At 42.2% G+C, this 17,500-nt stretch overlaps 1 protein-coding gene across 13 annotated transcripts in view; it reads right to left on the bottom strand.

Moving 5' to 3' along the window:
- The window catches only part of LOC125284383 (ryanodine receptor 3-like), a 200,840-nt gene that overhangs the window by 101,946 nt on the left and 81,394 nt on the right, over window positions 1-17,500 (bottom strand). For 7 of the 13 annotated variants that reach the window (XM_048228300.1, XM_048228301.1, XM_048228305.1 and 4 more), the window contains 7 exons: window positions 10,404-10,522; window positions 9,101-9,234; window positions 8,576-8,817; window positions 7,496-7,688; window positions 4,070-4,286; window positions 3,309-3,413; window positions 2,658-2,660 (listed from right to left, as the gene is read on the bottom strand). In XM_048228300.1, coding sequence (XP_048084257.1) covers window positions 2,658-2,660; window positions 3,309-3,413; window positions 4,070-4,286; window positions 7,496-7,688; window positions 8,576-8,817; window positions 9,101-9,234; window positions 10,404-10,522 — 1,013 coding nt within the window. The remainder of the gene's footprint in view (window positions 1-2,657; window positions 2,661-3,308; window positions 3,414-4,069; window positions 4,287-7,495; window positions 7,689-8,575; window positions 8,818-9,100; window positions 9,235-10,403; window positions 10,523-17,500) is intronic. The other 6 variants (XM_048228302.1, XM_048228309.1, XM_048228312.1 and 3 more) reach the window with 1 other exon arrangement.

Below are 17,500 nucleotides of genomic sequence, written 5' to 3'. Positions count from 1 at the left end.
AGTGTAACCATAGCAACCATGAGAGGTTACTGAGATTGCTATCAGACATACTACCAGGACAGCACAACATAGACGGTGCGTATGCCCTCTGTATTCTGTATCTAAAGTTGACTGGGCTAAATGCTCACTCAAGGGGAAAGGCACAGATGCTCTACTGCTAGCAGACATGTTATGAATGTAGACTAGCATGTTTTCTTGGTGACATCTCGACTGAAGGAAAAGTGGGTAGACCTCTACAAAGAGACGCAAAGTTGGCACAGATGGAACCCTGACTTAGAGCTCATTTGTCCCTGACTGGGAACTGATCTGGCAACTTCATGCCTGATCACAGTCAGATGGATTCCAGACTAAACAGTGATTTTGGGAAGACTCGGACTGAACAACCTATCCCATACTTAACAATCATTATAAAAAGGACATTCACTGCAAACCAAGAAAACATGCTCTCTCTCTCAGTGTGTGTGTGTGTGTGTGTGTGTGTGTGTGTGTGTGTGTGTGTGTGTGTGTGTGTGTGTGTGTGTCTGCGTACGGAACACAGACCTTATCATACCATCTTAAAACATATTCCCACCAGACCAATTAAATTTCCTCTTCCTCAGATTCCTGAAATGGTGCCATCCGTCATGTGTCTTTCTGATATCCCCTTAAGTAGTCTTCCCCTGATGTGTCATACTGTTCGTAACGCATTAGCTGAACACTTAGGGCTAGGATTGAGCTTAATCCGCTGTTAAATTTCCATTTGCATGGTCATTTCCCATTCAAATCATGACTTAGATGAGGACTGGCACCATTCTATTGAAAACAGCCATTCAGATTTTCAATTAAGATTGAAGATATATCATTTAAATGCACAGAACACAAAATACTTTATAATTCTATTACCGTATATTAAATAAATATAGCACAGTATGCAAAGTAAATAATTAACAATATGTGATATGATAATGATACAAACACATACTCACTATGCATACTCTAATAGTGTGTAATCAATATTAGTAAATAACTATGCTGTATTTAGAAAATACTACTATAGTAAATTTGTGTACAGTATAGGACAGATCTTGACTTCACCTCTTTCCATCTCAAAACCTCTTGGCCCACACAAATAAAAGGAAACAGCTGGACTGCAGGTTTCTCTCTCCAAACGTGAGGGTACCTCTTGCCAAAATCTCACCATTTTGCCGGGCCGGATTCCATCAAAGTCAGGACAGGCGGCAGGCAATGTGACCCATGTGCTAACGAGGTCTCGTTAAACGCAGATCTAAATGGGACCCATAACAGCTGGGGTTGTTAAAGTGGCTCTTTATAATAAATGAGCATGCAAACCCCAACCCGTCAGTGCTGGTTGCCAACGCTTTAAATATGACCACTCTACTAAAACATTAGACAAGACATAAGCTAGGCTTCTCTCTCTCGCTCTCTCTGTCGCATTGGGTAGGTAGGACAGGGACAATAAAGCTCTCCAATGGCTTTTTCTACCTTTTTTTGCTCTGGAAGAAAATAAAGAAACGGGGCAAAAAAGAGGAAGTCAGATATATACAGTACTGTAGATGAGAGAACAGAGAGGAAAGAGCAGGAAGATGGAACAAACACACACACATACACAAATACACACGCACACACATGCACACACGCACACACACACACACACACACACACACACACACACACACACACACACATACACATATGCACACGCAGGCACACACACACACACACACAGGCACGTGCGCGCACACACACACACACACACACACACACACACACACACACACACACACACACACACACACACACACACACACACACACACACACATCGATCTGGCCATTGTGATATACTCAAAAGTACCCTTGCCTCTTGTTTCTCATTTTAATACCCTGTTACAGTGAGGGAACACAGAGCCAAGGAAGCCAATTGTTCACAATGTGAGGAAAGGCCAGTCAGTGTCCATGCCACTCTTAATACAATGTACTGTACAGCAGTGAGCATAATCAAACCCGCACTTACAGTAGATGGATATGAGCACAGAGCAACACAATAAACCCCCATCTTACACTAGTAAAACAACACTGCTACTTTAGAAACCCTTTACATAATGCTGCTCAGTTGAATGCTGCATTTTACTGCTGTATACTGTACAGATTCAAGTTGAGCAGATCAGTACCCATATGGAAAAGGTCTGACAGAACATTTAGGAATCACAACTGACATGAGTATTTGAATGATAAATCTGTGGCAACGGGCTTAATGGCAAAATCGCCCGACATGCAAGAGATAAAATATAATATTTTTTTTATTTTATTTTGTTACATGAGAGGGAACATAATAACCAATGTGTTAAGCCACTGTTGTCACATTTATATAGAAACAAACACAAATGAATTTGACAGACTTCCTCCACATGGGTAGGCATGGCCACTGACAGTGAAGTTGTGTTTAAATGGCTGGGCAGTCTCAATGCTCCCAGTCATCTCTACGTAAGACAGGACGTGTGTGAGGCACAGTAAGTGATTGGCTTGGACGTGGTGGACATGGAGCCTACGGCCTAGTGTACAAAGAGAGAGAATGGCAGCTTAAATGGAGGTTCTAGAACACACAAAGGACTCGGATGGTTAAACACAGTGACACAGGATGGGGGTTGGTTGACTTACCCGCTGTTTTTAGTAAGTTGAACAGCAAATTATGAAAGAGAAAGCAAATTGATGCACAGGCTGGCTTTGGATCTCACGGTAAAGAGTCTCAGCTAAAATAATTTTGTGGTTCATGTTAACAATGTAAACTTTTAGTCTCTAGTGAATTTTCAGGGTATATTAATAACTAAAAATGCATGGATAACTTATGGGATGGCTACCATTAATCCACATCAACACATTAGGGAAAAATTAAGACAATATGCTTGCAAAAATAAGAGATGAATATACATGTACTTTAAGGCTTTGTGTTTGCAAACAAGTACTGAACATGATGTCATTAAAGTTATTAAAGATCAGTGTAATAGCAAGTAATGTAGTTTATGTATGAAGTTTCTTTTAGATTTGTGATATCAGTATGTATAGGGGTTGACTAATACTTTTCTGTAGTGCAAGGACTTGTTTAAGTGGTTATGAATTGCCTTGTGTCAGTGAGTGCATTAACCCAGATAGTGGCTGATGGCACTATGGGCACAGACCTGGCACAGATTAGTACCAGACCTAGCACACACACACTGGCACCAGACCTGGCATAGACTGGCACCAAACCTTGGCAGGATCTACTGTACAGTATGACACTACATGGATCATATAGGAAGCTGGATGACGTACCTTGCCGTAAGACCAGCCGAGCTCGATCTTGTTCATGGCCCAGAGTTCGTGGATATTCTCAGCGAGTTTGTCTCGCACCTTCTCAAGGTGGGGAGGCATGACGATCTGAGATGGGTGACAAGAGAGGAGAGGGATTGAATTCTACATGTTCCACTGGATTTCTCTCTGTTTCTCATTCTCTCTTGCTTTCACACTTTAATCCTTACCCTCAAACTGTTTTCAGTGTCTATAAATGTGTTTTTTTGCTAGCCTGACGTCTGTAATGTGTTTCTGAATGTTTGCTTTTATCTGCATCCAGGCTTTTTCCTGCATAGCGAATTGCAAGGCCGCCGCCTCATCGTTCCAATTCAGTGCCGCATCTCCATCCCGACAAATTTCTAGTACTTGTTTTCATGGAAAATATTATCTCCTAACAAGTATTAAACTCAGACTCAAACTCACACACTGGCCACAACTGCCTTGTCCAAATGTGTCCAATGTGTGTATTATTCTTATGGTCATGTTATTATGCATTTATTTACTTGCGCTGTGAGCTTGTGTACATATGCAGTTGTTGTATAGTTAAACACATGTACATTTGTGTGCATTTCTGTGCATGTTGTATTGTAATTGACTGTGTAAATGGGTATTTGTATATTTATATATATTTGCGTGTGCGCGTGCGTGTGTGTGTGTGTGTGCGTGTGCGTGTGTGTGTGTGTGTGTGTCTGTGTGTGTGTGTGTGTGTGTGTGTGTGTGTGTGTGATGGCATCTCTGTCCACCTGGCTGGTGTCCACGGGCGTGGGGATGAAGGATGCCTGTGAGAGGAACTGCGTGGTTCCCAGCAGGTCTCGGACGCCCTCGGCGTCCCTCTTGTACTCCTTGACCGGCTCCACGCGCATCTTTTCACGGGGCAGCAGCGCCTCATAGCACGGCGCGTAGCCCGACGGCGGCAGAAACTTAAAGTCACCATGGCGACCGCCCAGCAGAAAGCGCACCCTGTGGAGCCAGAGCGAGAGAGAAAGAGAGAGCACCGGGTCACACTGTCCTCCGTGAATAAAAGAGAGAGAAAGAGAAAGAGAGAGAAAGAGAGAGAGAGGGATGCTCGATAGAGGAGGAGGTCATTCTGACCAGCAGTGCTTATCTGAGACTAAAGTGAATACAGTTAAAAACAAACATACAGGAGAAAGTACAAAAGGGAAAGAAAGTATACAGGAGTTATGTACATCCTAACACAGGAGGAAAAACTCTAGAGTGGACACTAATCATCAGGCATTAATTAAAACCCATGGAATAGAAAATGAGACGGAAACACTATCTAGGACTAAGACTTATGGAAATATGGTTATATCCAAATATATAAGAGAAAAGACTATATTTACACTGGAGCAATAATGTTGAGGCTTTTGGATGGATAAGATGGAAAGGAGAGGCTAGAAATAAGCCTGTAAATTAGGAATTTGTCATCTGATTATCTGGAACGGAAAAGACAGCGGCTTGGTTTCAAAGGGCAATTCATGTGGCGAAACTGTCCTTTCACAGTGATGTGATAAGTTCTGTCTGGGGCTATGGGTGTGGGTTTTGTGTGTGTGTGTGTGTGTGTGTGTCTGTGTGTGTCTGTGTGTGTCTGTGTGTGTCTGTGTGTGTGTGCATGCGCGCACGTATCTGCTCTCAGGGTGTGCTTGTCCTCTGCTGCCCTCCACTGTGTGTGTGTGTGTGTGTGTGTGGGGGGGGTCTGCTGGGAGTTTGATCCAGCAGTCTGATCTCCAGGGCACAAACACACACATACTGTACACACACACAAACACACATAGAAAAGCACACAAACCTTCTCTCAAACACACACACACACACACACACACACACACACACAAGCCCTTTCACAAACACACACACAGTTGCCGTTGCGTGGCTGCGTTTCAGCTCAGTGAGCTCCCACCGCTCCTCGCGGGCCTGGCCTGAAATAGCAGCTCAAGTAGTAGTGATGACGCACATCAGGCCCATTCAAAGGACCCTGATCAATTATTAAGCACCGCCCAAGCGCTGCCGGCCCTAACCTGCGCCGCCTCCACCTTCACCAGCTCAGCTAATGCCTCCCCACCAGACACTGCTCATGCCCACCACCGTGCCCACACGACCTGTGCCCCTTCAGGTGCCCACCGAGGGCATTCATTATCCGTGTGACCTACCCACACTCACCTGATGCATTTGAGTTGGCCAATGAAAGGATACAGAAACACCTGCTAAATAAAACATTGCCAGATCTAATGTGGCAGGCAGCCAGTGTGACAGTAGGTAGGTACTAATGAAATACATGAAGTATTGATTCTGTTTCATGTATACTTATAGATCTGTATCTGAACGTGCAAAAATATGCATAACATATCAAGAAGCAGAATGATACAGACATGAGAGAGTAGTTTTTCTCTTCTGTTGCCTGACAGATAGCACTTGTCTGCTTTCCTGGTTCTGACCTGTATTTTGGTCTATGTCTGTGTATCTGTTAGTCTATGTCTGTCTGTCTGTCCAGCAACCTATCGGTGTTATCGCTCTGTCCATCTCTCAGTCAATCTATTTATCTTTCTCTCATCCTATTCTAGCCAAATAATATCAACCTAGATAGAGCAGTGGTGAAGGGAACAGCTAGATGTTGATGCTCAGGCCCACACAAACAGCAGACAGTGCAGCGGTGAACAGCTATGAGGAAATACAGCCTGCCCTGGCTATCACACAACAACAAACTCACTGGAGCCTGAAAATCCTCTCTACTCAGGAAGACCTGCCAATCTTCAATCTTTGTTTGAAGTAACCATGGCAACACCATACTTGTGTGCCTAGAATCAAGTCTATCAGGATGGCATAACATTCACATGGACAGAAAAGGTGCTCAGGGATCAGAAGCAATTCTATGAGGATTTGAAAGTGGAGATACAGGGATTGATTGCGTGGATGGTTGTCTATGTGTGGGTGGTTGTCTGTGTGTGTGTGTGTGTTTGTGTGTATGTGTTTGTGTGCACTTGTGTGCATGCATGTGTGTGTGTGTTTGGGGTTTAGTTGCACAGAATACTCAAGTTCGCACTTCTTGAGTTTCATTTAGTACTAGTGCAGTTTTGGAATTACAAATGTCCTTGTGGTTGTGTGTGATGAACAACAGCATCTTTCTTATATTTATTGAATTTTCTTTTATAAAACATGTATATTTTGTTTCTAAACAGGTATTTCTCCATTCTTATGCAACCCCAAATGTGTGTGTGTGTGTGTGTGTGTGTGTGTGTGTGTGTGTGTGTGTGTGTTTGTGTGTGTGTGTGAGAGAGAGAGAGAGAAAGAGAGAGAGAGAAAGACTGAAGGATGGCATTTGAAGAGTTGACGTGTGTGTGCAAGATGACACATAAATATTAATATATGCATACAGTCCTACTTATGTGTTGAGAGGATTTAAGGGAAAGTCCATATGAACTTTCATGTTATTAAAGCAACACCAAAGCACTTTTCCTGTCGCACGCACAGTATTTGTTTATCCAGCACTGGCTTTGGAAATAACGAGGTCTACAGACAATGTGGAGTAGGTTGTATAATTTTATGAAAGTATGATGTATTGCGACATCAGAAGCAAGTCAAATTTGTAGTTTCTTATGTCTCATTCCATCGAACTACAGATCCGCTACCCGATCTGGCAAACTTGCATAGTGCGGTTATAGCTGATAGAGGGTCGCAAAGAGAATGCAGAAGTGCCGTTTACCCTGTTACGAGTTGATGAACGACTGAAACGATTTTGGAAACAATATTTTAAGGTACAAAAAACTCTTTGGTGTTGCTTTAAAAGTTGTACTGTGTGTGTGTGTGTGTGTGTGTGTGTGTGTGTGTGTGTGTGTGTGTGTGTGTGTGTGTGTGTGTGTGTGTGTGTGTGTGTGTGTGTGTGTGTGTGTGTGTGTGTGTGTGTGTGTGTGTGTGTGTGTGTGTGTGTGTGTGTTAGAACAATTAATTTGAACTGTCTGTTATATAAAAGATAAAAAAATACACATAACTGAATTCTGAATGTTTGCATGTCAAGCACTTTGAATTGCTTTTCTGCATTAAGCTTGCTAATAGAAAAAACAAGCTTTGCTTTGTTTAACCCTTCCACATACAGGTTCAACAGGCTTCCCTACTGTAGTAATGTTATGACTTACTACCTTACACATGCAGCTGAGTTGATTGAGCAGACTCACTTGACTCCGGCGGAGAAGCTAACTACAGGGAAGAAGAGTCCGTCCACGTTGAAGTTCTCGAACATGCCCTGCACGGGCTGGCCATTAATGCGGAAGGAGATACTGGGGGCGCCCAGGTCCATGCAGCAGCTCACCACGTCATCCGAGGTCAGCATGTGCTGGTTCACTGAGGCCACAGCCCGCGGGATACGACCTAAGGTGTGTGTGTGGGGGAGCAGACACACACACACACAAACATATACACATGAGTACACAAACATAAAAGCACACATAGATACACAAACACACACACAAACACACAGATACAGAACACAGACAAACATACAGTACACACAAGCACACAGCACAAAAACACACACACACACACACACACACACACACACACACACACACACACACAAAGAGCACACAGACAAAGATATACACAAACACACACACACACACAAGCCTTGTGCTCAGCAGTGCTGAAGAAAGACGGCCTGTTCCTCAGTTTGAGCCTCAGGTCTGCAAAGCTACATTTTCAAATATTCACAGGACTCTATCTGGTGCAACTGCTCTATAAGACCCAAAAGTATAGTCTAAAGTGAAGAATGACAAATGAGATTCTTTCCACAGCCATTTGAGGTACAATACATCTTCCCTGGCACCAACCCTTATTTTCCGACAGGAAGAGCAATATGAAAAATAAAAAGCGCTCAATGAGAGCTACAGTACCTAAACACATTCCATTTACAATAACTCCAGCAGGACACTATGGATGAAAGCATTTTCCATACACCCTTTCTCATATTGCATTTGCAACGATTGCACAGCTACCATGGAGCTGCATTCAGAGCTATTGTGTTTTGCTATTGCGTCATCCACCATTTGTCACTTTTTGTCACCAACATTTCAGATTAAGAGTTTAATTTGCCGCACAACATTTTGGGTTTCACCTGTAATAGTTAGAAGCTGATGATTTTATTAATGTTCCATGGTTGCTACAATGCTGATAGTCTCTGTCTGAAGGTGACTTATTTAACTTCACCTAATACCCATTATGGATATAGAGTGTAAGGCTGCAACAAGCCCAAGACCCACCTGACCACAGATGCAGCCCGTCGAAGCCATAGGAGTAGAGGTCATCTCCAACACCATTGCCCCCCCAGCCCTCCCCTCCTCCAGGGTAAGGGGCGTAGCCTTTAGTGTTGGCCCAGCCCACTCTCAGGTGAGACGGCTCGCTGGTGACAAAGTGGTCCACCTGGTCGATCATCAGCTCAAAGTACCACTTCTTGTACTGTGCAGAGCCCTCTCTCACGCCAAGGAAGATGTTAGGCCTCATGCTGCCACAGGGAAATGGCACAGTCATTTCCAACACTAGCTAGAGACCTCCATGGAGAATGCCATGGAAATATGTATGATCTAAATGTACAATATGTATTCAAAATTGATAATTGATGGTGATGATGATTTGAGTGCAATACTGTTGGTATTCAACCATTTTAAAGTTGACTTCCAATCACAGAACGTTCTCTTTAGTATATGTTGGCATTTCACAGAACATTCTCTTTAGTACTGTATATCCTATGTTGGCATTTTACAGAAAACATATGACGTTCAGTTTACCTGTGGACATCATTGACCAATCGTGTCTGGAGTAACAGATCTCTTCTGGGGAGCAAGTGATCGCAGATGAGATTCTGATTGGCTCTCACTGCTACACCATTGCAGACGCACAACGAGCACAACACATCCAGGATCTACAGAATAATGTGTAAACACGCACATACATACATACATACATACATACATACACACACACACACACACACACACACACACACACACATACACACAAATCAGGAAAACACCTCAATTTTCTCCTGGTACCCAGCCAATAAACCTTAAACTCATCACAGACCTCACTGCAGGATGATAATGGAGGTTCTGTCACATCTTGCCTGGCTGTTAATGGGTGCATAATTGCTAGCAGGAGCTCATCATGAGATGAGGAGCACGGCTGCTAATATCTTTTTGATACATGAGAGACCATCTCCTCGCTTTTATTTTTTTGGAAAGCAAGGGCATTAAATTGCTAAGGGGCTTCAGCCAGCGGCAGCTGGCCAAAGCTGGACACTTTATTATGGGCCAATTCATAAGCACCCTGGCCAAACGGTGGCTATATGGCCCATTGATTTATATCGGGGAGATGTCAGAGCTGGTGTAGATTTCCACTCAACACAAATAAATTGATACGTCATACATCAAAGCATTTATAGTGGACGGCTTGCTGACTGTCAGGAAGCAATTGTTGAATTTTTGCGTCATCTACAGCCCACAAATATATAATTTTTTGTTAGTCTTTTTTTACCACCAGCAGTGTTAGTGAGAAGTCAAGCTTTGGGCAAAATAAACAGTCCTACTGTATCACACAATCAACATGGAGAACCACTGCACCCAAACCCTGCAATGTCATGCTGTTGCTTGTGCACTGCAGACACGGCAACCATGTGCATATCCATGCAGCATCCCTTCTCAAGGTCACACCTGTGACCTACATCAGTGCTCTCTTAGACTGCTCAAAGTATTGTCATTCCCCACTGCTCTCAAGGCTAGCTCATTAGCATCCACCTCTTAGCACCTGTTCTGCTTTCCCATTCACCTCATCCCCTCTGCACAGCCTGCACCTGCTATGGGACTGGGACTGCCCACCACCCTGGCATTTTCCTTTTCTCTCCACCTCCATCTCCATCTATCTGTTTTCTCTCTTTTATCTCTATCTCTGTTTCTCATTCAGTGCATTAGAGCGGAAGACTTCTGTGTGTGTGTGTGTGTGTGTGTGTGTGTGTGTGTGTGATATGTGAGTGTGTGCCTTTGTGTGTGTGAGGTTGGGGACTGTCCAGTGGGGTGGCGGAAGCACTCGTGTCACCTTGTGGTTGCGTCCGTGTTTGTAGAGCAGAGAGATGATGGACTTGATGTGTCCCCTCTGGATGATGTTGAGCGCCTCAGGGCTCTCGATTAGGATGCAGTGCAGGACCTCCAGAATGCCTGGAGCAGGAAATCATCAATTATGAGACAGAGAGAAGACGAGGAAGACAACGAGGAGAGAGAGAGAGAAAGAGAGACCAAAAGAAAGAGGGCAAGAGAAAGAGACCACAATACCACAGGTGCTCCAGTACAGGTAGGGACTCAAAAGGAGTCACCAGTCAACAGGAAATTTTTTGCACTGTTGCCAGAGGTTGATTTGTGTGTTTTTAAGCACGTGGTTTAAAGGTGGAAATTAATGCAAAAAGGAGTAAAAATAAATAAATGAAAATGTTGATGTGGTGAAGTGGGATTGCATTTCCCATGGTCCTTGTACACACACAGTATCAGACTGGACTGGGTAGCCTTCCAAGTGCTGTCAGAAGTACTGTTTATCTACAGACAAGCTGAAGACATGACTCCTCCCTCTTTATGCACACGCAAAAAAAAAAGAGTTGACCTTAATGCACTTTTTTAAAGAATCACAAAGAAAACATGTCATAGCTGTGTCTACACTGCCACTACTTGTGTTATTACATGAATTATTATTTTACATTCATTTAGCTGTTGCTCTTATCAGGAGCGATAGTAAATGGACAATGGGGGCAGTTCTCCTAGAGCAAGTGTCTTGTTTTGGAGCACAATGTTGGCAGCTCCTGGGATTGAATTTACGACCTTCTGGAGGTTGAATGGGAATGCCAGGAGCCACAAAACACCATTTGCACAAAACATCTTCTTAAGGTTTCCCTAGAGCAGGGATGTCAAAGTCAAAGAGGGCCAAACAAATTTGCTACAAGCAGAGGGCCGGACTGGTTCAATGTTTATTAAAACATTAAAATGACTGCACGTAACCTATTGAATCAAGACGTGTACTGTATTTTATTTAATGATTAAATGAATAATGACTGTGACTGAAGTGCAGGCAAAGTTTGCACAGAAATGTACGATTTTTTTTTTTTTAAATAAAACTTGTTTAAATGATCATAGGATGCCTCCCTGCTGCTTTGTCATCTACATCAGCCTTTCTCAAACTTCTTTGACCTGAGGCCCAGTCAAGGCATACTTTGGGGTCATAGGGCCCTACATGAACCCACACCCTCCCCCACCCCCATCAAATTATCATAATGATATTATAATTATTATTTTTTTTATACTATATTGCTATACATGCACTTCAAAACAGTCAATGTTTAAAATGATAAGATTGTTCACAAAAGTTTGTGAAAACATGCACATCAGCGTAGGCTACTGCTTTACTAATGTAAAATATAATAAGGCCTACAATAGTTTCATTGGTTTTTGCATTGTTTCATGATGCTTGCATGAGAAATACTTCTCAAAACAACAGCAGTTATATGGGTGCTGTTGTTTTGGGATGTTTCCCTCATGCAAGCATCATACACTGATAGGATATTTATATGCTATTTAACTACATTTAATTTGAATGCCCGAATGTAAGGATTCAGGAAACACAATACCAGCTTTTGTGAATGGTAACAGATCATGCATAAATCACTGATCTGGAGATCTTTAACTATCTTTATTATACGGCTCTTCACAATGCAAGTAGAATGCTCCATTGACTTGAATGGGATTTCCGAAAGTTCTAGCGGTCATTATTTCTTGGGAAAGGAGCTCTGAAAACAAGAATGATCGCTGTCAATGGCAACGGAGTTTGTGCTTGGAACTTCATTCAAAAGTGAAAGCAGACGGTTGATCAGCTGTGTTCTAAAGAATGTTTGATTCAAGTTCAGCGTGTGTTGCGAACTATTTGTTTCTCAGCAAAAGCCACGATGAAACGGCAACAAATAAGTGTAAAGAGACATATCATGGAGTTTATTTTTTCGTTTTGGCAAGTAGCCGTATAATAAGCGGGATAATGTATAGAACGCCGGTCATTATGGGAAAACTAGATGTACCGCATAGCGGTACAAAATATGACCGCCGCTCAGTCCTGTACATCCGTTCCGCGAAAATAAATCACACTTCAATTTGTCTCCATATTTTACTCCATCCCCCACTCTTGAAACTTTTGTGTATGCTTGTTTGGCATGCCTGAGTGTGTGTGTGCGGCTGCACAGAAAGTACCCTACTGGTGCTGAAAAGGTGAATAGATTGTAGAATAGCCAAAGAAGATGTAGAATTGTTATAAAACCTTTAAAATCTCTAAACAATCACAAGTAGGGCAGTTCATCACAGTTCATCCATTGCAACTGGATTGATGAAAGGTCACTTACACCTGTAGGCTACATTGTATTTGGGAAAAGCAAAAGGTATCAGCATAATGTTATTTATTTATTTATTTTTATGTATTTATAAACAAAAACATCTCTGTCAGTTCCATGCCGTTTTCAACAGCTATCAAAAACAAAGGTCATTTTGGATGGATGGATTTTTGTGAATGTTTCTTCTTCTACATAAGATTTTAGTCATCTTTAGTTCATGTAATACTTTATTGTCAATGCACAAATTAAGTAACAGTAGTCTGAAACGTTATTGTTAATGCACAAATTAAGTAACAGTAGCCTAGTCTGAAACGAAATGCTGTTTTACATCTAACCAGTGGTGCAAATAACTGACATGTCCAAATGGGCCTTGATGAAATGCGTCGCTAGACTGTTCATACACATTTTAACGGGCCAAAGTTGAAAAGCTTTTGTCCGTTATTGTTAGTGCAAATATAGGCTGATTCATGTTCCCTTGCATTGTTTAACTGAGGTCCATGGCTAGTCTGGCTTTCATCAGACCAAGCTCAATCTTTTAAGAAATCAAAAAATAAATAGCGGGCAGATCAGGCTGGGTTCACCCAGCCTAGTCCATAGGCACCCGATTTTGTTTAATTTTCCGATTGAGATATACACGCTCTGGCTATCCTAAATGCAAAAATGCATCAGGGAGTTATGACAAAACGGTAACTAACAAACTAGATCCTAATAGAAAGTTGTTAGCTTCCCTAAGCTACAGGTAGGATTATAAGGTAGGCCTATTGACAACATAAATTGTCAATAGGCTATGCTGGCGACACAAATAAAATCTCCTTTGAAACCAATGGCTTACCTTACAGTATCAAGCGGACTTAAACTGTCATATCATGGCGAAAAGTTGTAATAACATTCACGCAGCTCCATGAGTCAAGGAAAGCCGAATGAAGTAGCCACTTCTAAATGGGACCCACTACACAGTAGCTTAAGGTGTTTTGCTAAAGCAGCCATAATGAAATGAAGGTGTCATTGTTTGGATACTTCACACACGTGCTTTTTAATTTCACAGACTACAACTACCAAGCTGTAATCAAAGCACATCGATTCCCCTCTCACACCCTGCACGCACTTAAAAACAAAATAAACAGGCGTCTCAGTCTCACGCATGTATAGTTAAAACTGTATCAGACCGTGTAGCGTTGGTAAATCTTCCATTGCACAGAATGATTTTTTGTAGCACGTGCAATAAATGACAGTCGAAAGATACAAACAGTGCTGCTATCAATTTGCTTGGTATAACCGCATTTATAGTTTTCTACAAATGCAATCAATCAAATGCCTCCATCACTCAACCAACGCTTAACGGTAACATTACCTAGGTCCTTATTGATATTACAAGATTAACGCACCTGCAGTAAAACCAAGCATGTCGAGAAACATCCTTAGATTTATTTTCGCTTCAAGAAGAAATGGGAATTACACTTCATGTGAACATCGTCCTATCCTTATTAGATGTTCGCTATGTAAAATTACAGTCCTTGTATGAAGCGTCCATTGTTTTTCCAACCCACTTTTAACTTCCAACAAAATTACGTCTCACTGCAACGATCGCCATCTAGTGGACAAACGACTACTTCGCCAATACTGAAAATGCAGCCATGATGATGATGATGAATATTTATTTTGGCTTTCTTTTTAATCCTACTGATTTTCATTTTTTTTACCGGGGGCAAATCACAAATGAGTGATTATGAGCCAGGTTGATGTGGGCCCTTGAGACCAACATACCATAAAAGATTCACAGAGAACTGTGTCTGCCCTACCCTCCTTTCGGGGGTCCAGTCCAGCGGGGGGGCTGCAGATGAAAACGAAAAATGACGGTTCCATGCTATCCATGTGGGGGTACATGCTCACCAAGTTTTGTGTACCCGGTCTTTCAGTGTCCCGGGAATCCTTGTTGGTGTACGTCACTAAATGTACACATAAATTATTTTATTGTAAGGCCCCCCATGAACGAAAGTACACAAAACTTGGCATGCATTCAGAGGGTGTCATAATGATCCTACTCTTTTAATTTCGTGCAGTTTTGACCTTGTCAGCCAGAGATATTGAGATGAAAACACCTCATTTTTGCTTTTTTAATTTTTTAACTAGGTGGCGCTATACATGAAATAAGTGGTAATGGGATGGGTTGACATGCCCCTTAAGATCAACATACAAAAAAGGTGGACCTCCTAGGCCCTACGGTTCTCGAGATATTCACAGAAAACTGTCTCCGGCCACCTACAGGCCAGTTGGTGTATAGTAACATAAATTAATTTATTGTGTGGCCCCCCATGAACGGAATTCCACAAAACTTGGCGTGCATACATAGGGTGTCATAATGATCCTACACTTCCAATTTTGTGCAGTTTTTGACTATGTTAGGTCACAGATACCTTCAATTACACCACCTCATTTTACTTTTTTTGTGTTTAACTAGGTGGCGCTATACATGAAATGAGTGGTTATGGAATGGGTTGACATGGCCCCTTGAGATCAACATACAAAAAAATGGTCCTCCTAAACCCTACGGTTTTCGAGATATTCACAGAAAACTGTGTCTGCCCTACCCTCCTTTCGGGGGGTCCAATTCAGCGGAGGGGCTACAGATCAAAACGAAAAACGATGGTTCCATGCTATCCATGTGGGGTTACATGTCCACCAAGTTTCGTGTACCCCGGTCTTTCAGTGTCCCGGGAATCATTGACGGAAATTTGGGCATGCGAAAAAAGAAAAAAAAAAAAAAAAAATCTGACTAAACCTATATGACCGCCGCTTCGCTGTGCGGCGGTCATAATAAGTCCCTTCAGGGCGAAACAAGACCCCTCCGTCCGGTTCGCCCTGTCGGGACTTATTTTCCCCATAATGACCGGCGTTCTATAGCTACATTATCCCTTACTTATTATACGGCTCTTCACAATGCAAGTAGAATGCTCCATTGACTTGAATGGGATTTCCGAAAGTTCTAGCGGTCATTATTTCTTGGGAAAGGACCTCTGAAAACAAGAATGACCGCTGTCAATGGCAACGGAGTTTGCGCTTGGAATTTCATTCAAAAGTGAAAGCAGACAGTTGATCAGCTGTGTTCTAAAAAATGTTTGATTCAAGTTCATCGTGTGTTGCGAACTATTTGTTTCTCAACAATAGCCACGACGAAACGGTAACAAATAAGTGTAAAGAGACATATCATGGAGTTTATTTTTTCGTTTTAGCAAGTAGCCATATAATAAGCGGGCGCTGGCGCGTCGGGGTCCGGTTCGCCCTGTCGGGACTTATTTTCCCCATAATGACCGGCGTTCTATACATTATCACTTTTCGCTGACTTTAATACTTAATGCCAAACAGTGTTTTATATAGTCTGTGCTCTGTTTTTTATGGAAGTTGCATAAATCCACGTCGTTCTATTAAATGTTGTTTCATAATTAAATAGCCTTCCAATAGGTTGAAGCTTAGCTTTGCTACCAACGTGCACACGCATGCATTGAATAAACGCTCATACCACGACTTAATTCTATGCCTCTATGTTTGATGACACCAAACAAGTATTTCCTACTAATTGCAGAAATGTTTGTTTTCTTTTTCTGTCCGCCGGCTCCTTGATCAATTGCGCAGTAAATTATCAGACGATGGCCCGGGAATAATTTCACTCTGCAGACCATTGTCCACATTGCGGACCGCGGCCCATAGTTTGACAAATGGTGACCTGCATGCTGCCATATTAAGGCCTTTTCACGGTGTGTTTTAGCCGGGTTTTCGCGTGGAAGGCTCTGTAGAAATCTGACACCCTATTCAACGAAGTTAAACTGAAAGAGCGTGCCGTTCACAGACACCAGAATGAAAGAGTTCACAGTAACCTTCATCCGGCAGTAGTAATACAGTACGTTCAGTTCACGTTCGCTCAAAATATGAACGAGTTCATGAACTTTCGTTCAATGAATGCGTTCAGGCACAACACTGGGGAGGGGGGTAGCTGAAAGTTGACATCTGCCCTGACTGCATACTGAGGAATAATGAAGCGGTGGCCTGCGGGCCGGTTCTAATACTAATCAAATATTATCTCGGGGGCCGTAGATAATTCATTCGCGGGCCGGATCGGGCCTTGACTTTGACATTTGGTTTAGGCCTACATACCGTAATTTCCAAACTATTAGCCGTGGTTTATTGATTTTGCAAAATTTCTTCATGTATGAGGTTAACACACAGGGACAGTTAATATGGTATTAATATGTTTTTGCTTTTTTTTTAACTTGCATGAAACACTGTTCTGCGATTTATACACTATGTGGCTAATACACAGGAAATCACCGGTAATGGTAATACGGTATAATTCAAGTCTGGTAAATTTTGGTGCACTGATGACAGGATAATCTCTAACTAGCTAACTAAAATTGTTCAGTTCATGTCTGTATTACACTTAGTTATAGTATGACCTCTTTTAAATGTCAAAGAAACGCTTACATAGTTACATTCTGTGTTTTAAGTCTAACCATGGTTCTGCACTACATCAATATATTGTTAGCTTTGGAAAGTTAATATATCAGACTACACAGTACTTAAGGCAGGGGTTCAAAACCTTTTCTGGCAAGTGACACAATATGTCACAAGACGTTGGTGACCCCGATCATTCTCAACATTTCCGTTGTAACACCCAGTCGAGACTGGTACTTTGATTTTCAACAAAAGTTCTTTGTTTGTTTGGTCGCTTGGCTATCGTTTGCACGCCTTGTTGTTTTACTACTTTGATTGGAACATTGATCAA

Source organism: Alosa alosa, chromosome 19 (genome assembly GCF_017589495.1).
Source record: "Alosa alosa isolate M-15738 ecotype Scorff River chromosome 19, AALO_Geno_1.1, whole genome shotgun sequence".
NCBI classification, from domain to species: Eukaryota; Metazoa; Chordata; class Actinopteri; order Clupeiformes; family Clupeidae; genus Alosa; species Alosa alosa.
This window is presented reverse-complemented; position numbering and strand designations above follow the sequence as displayed.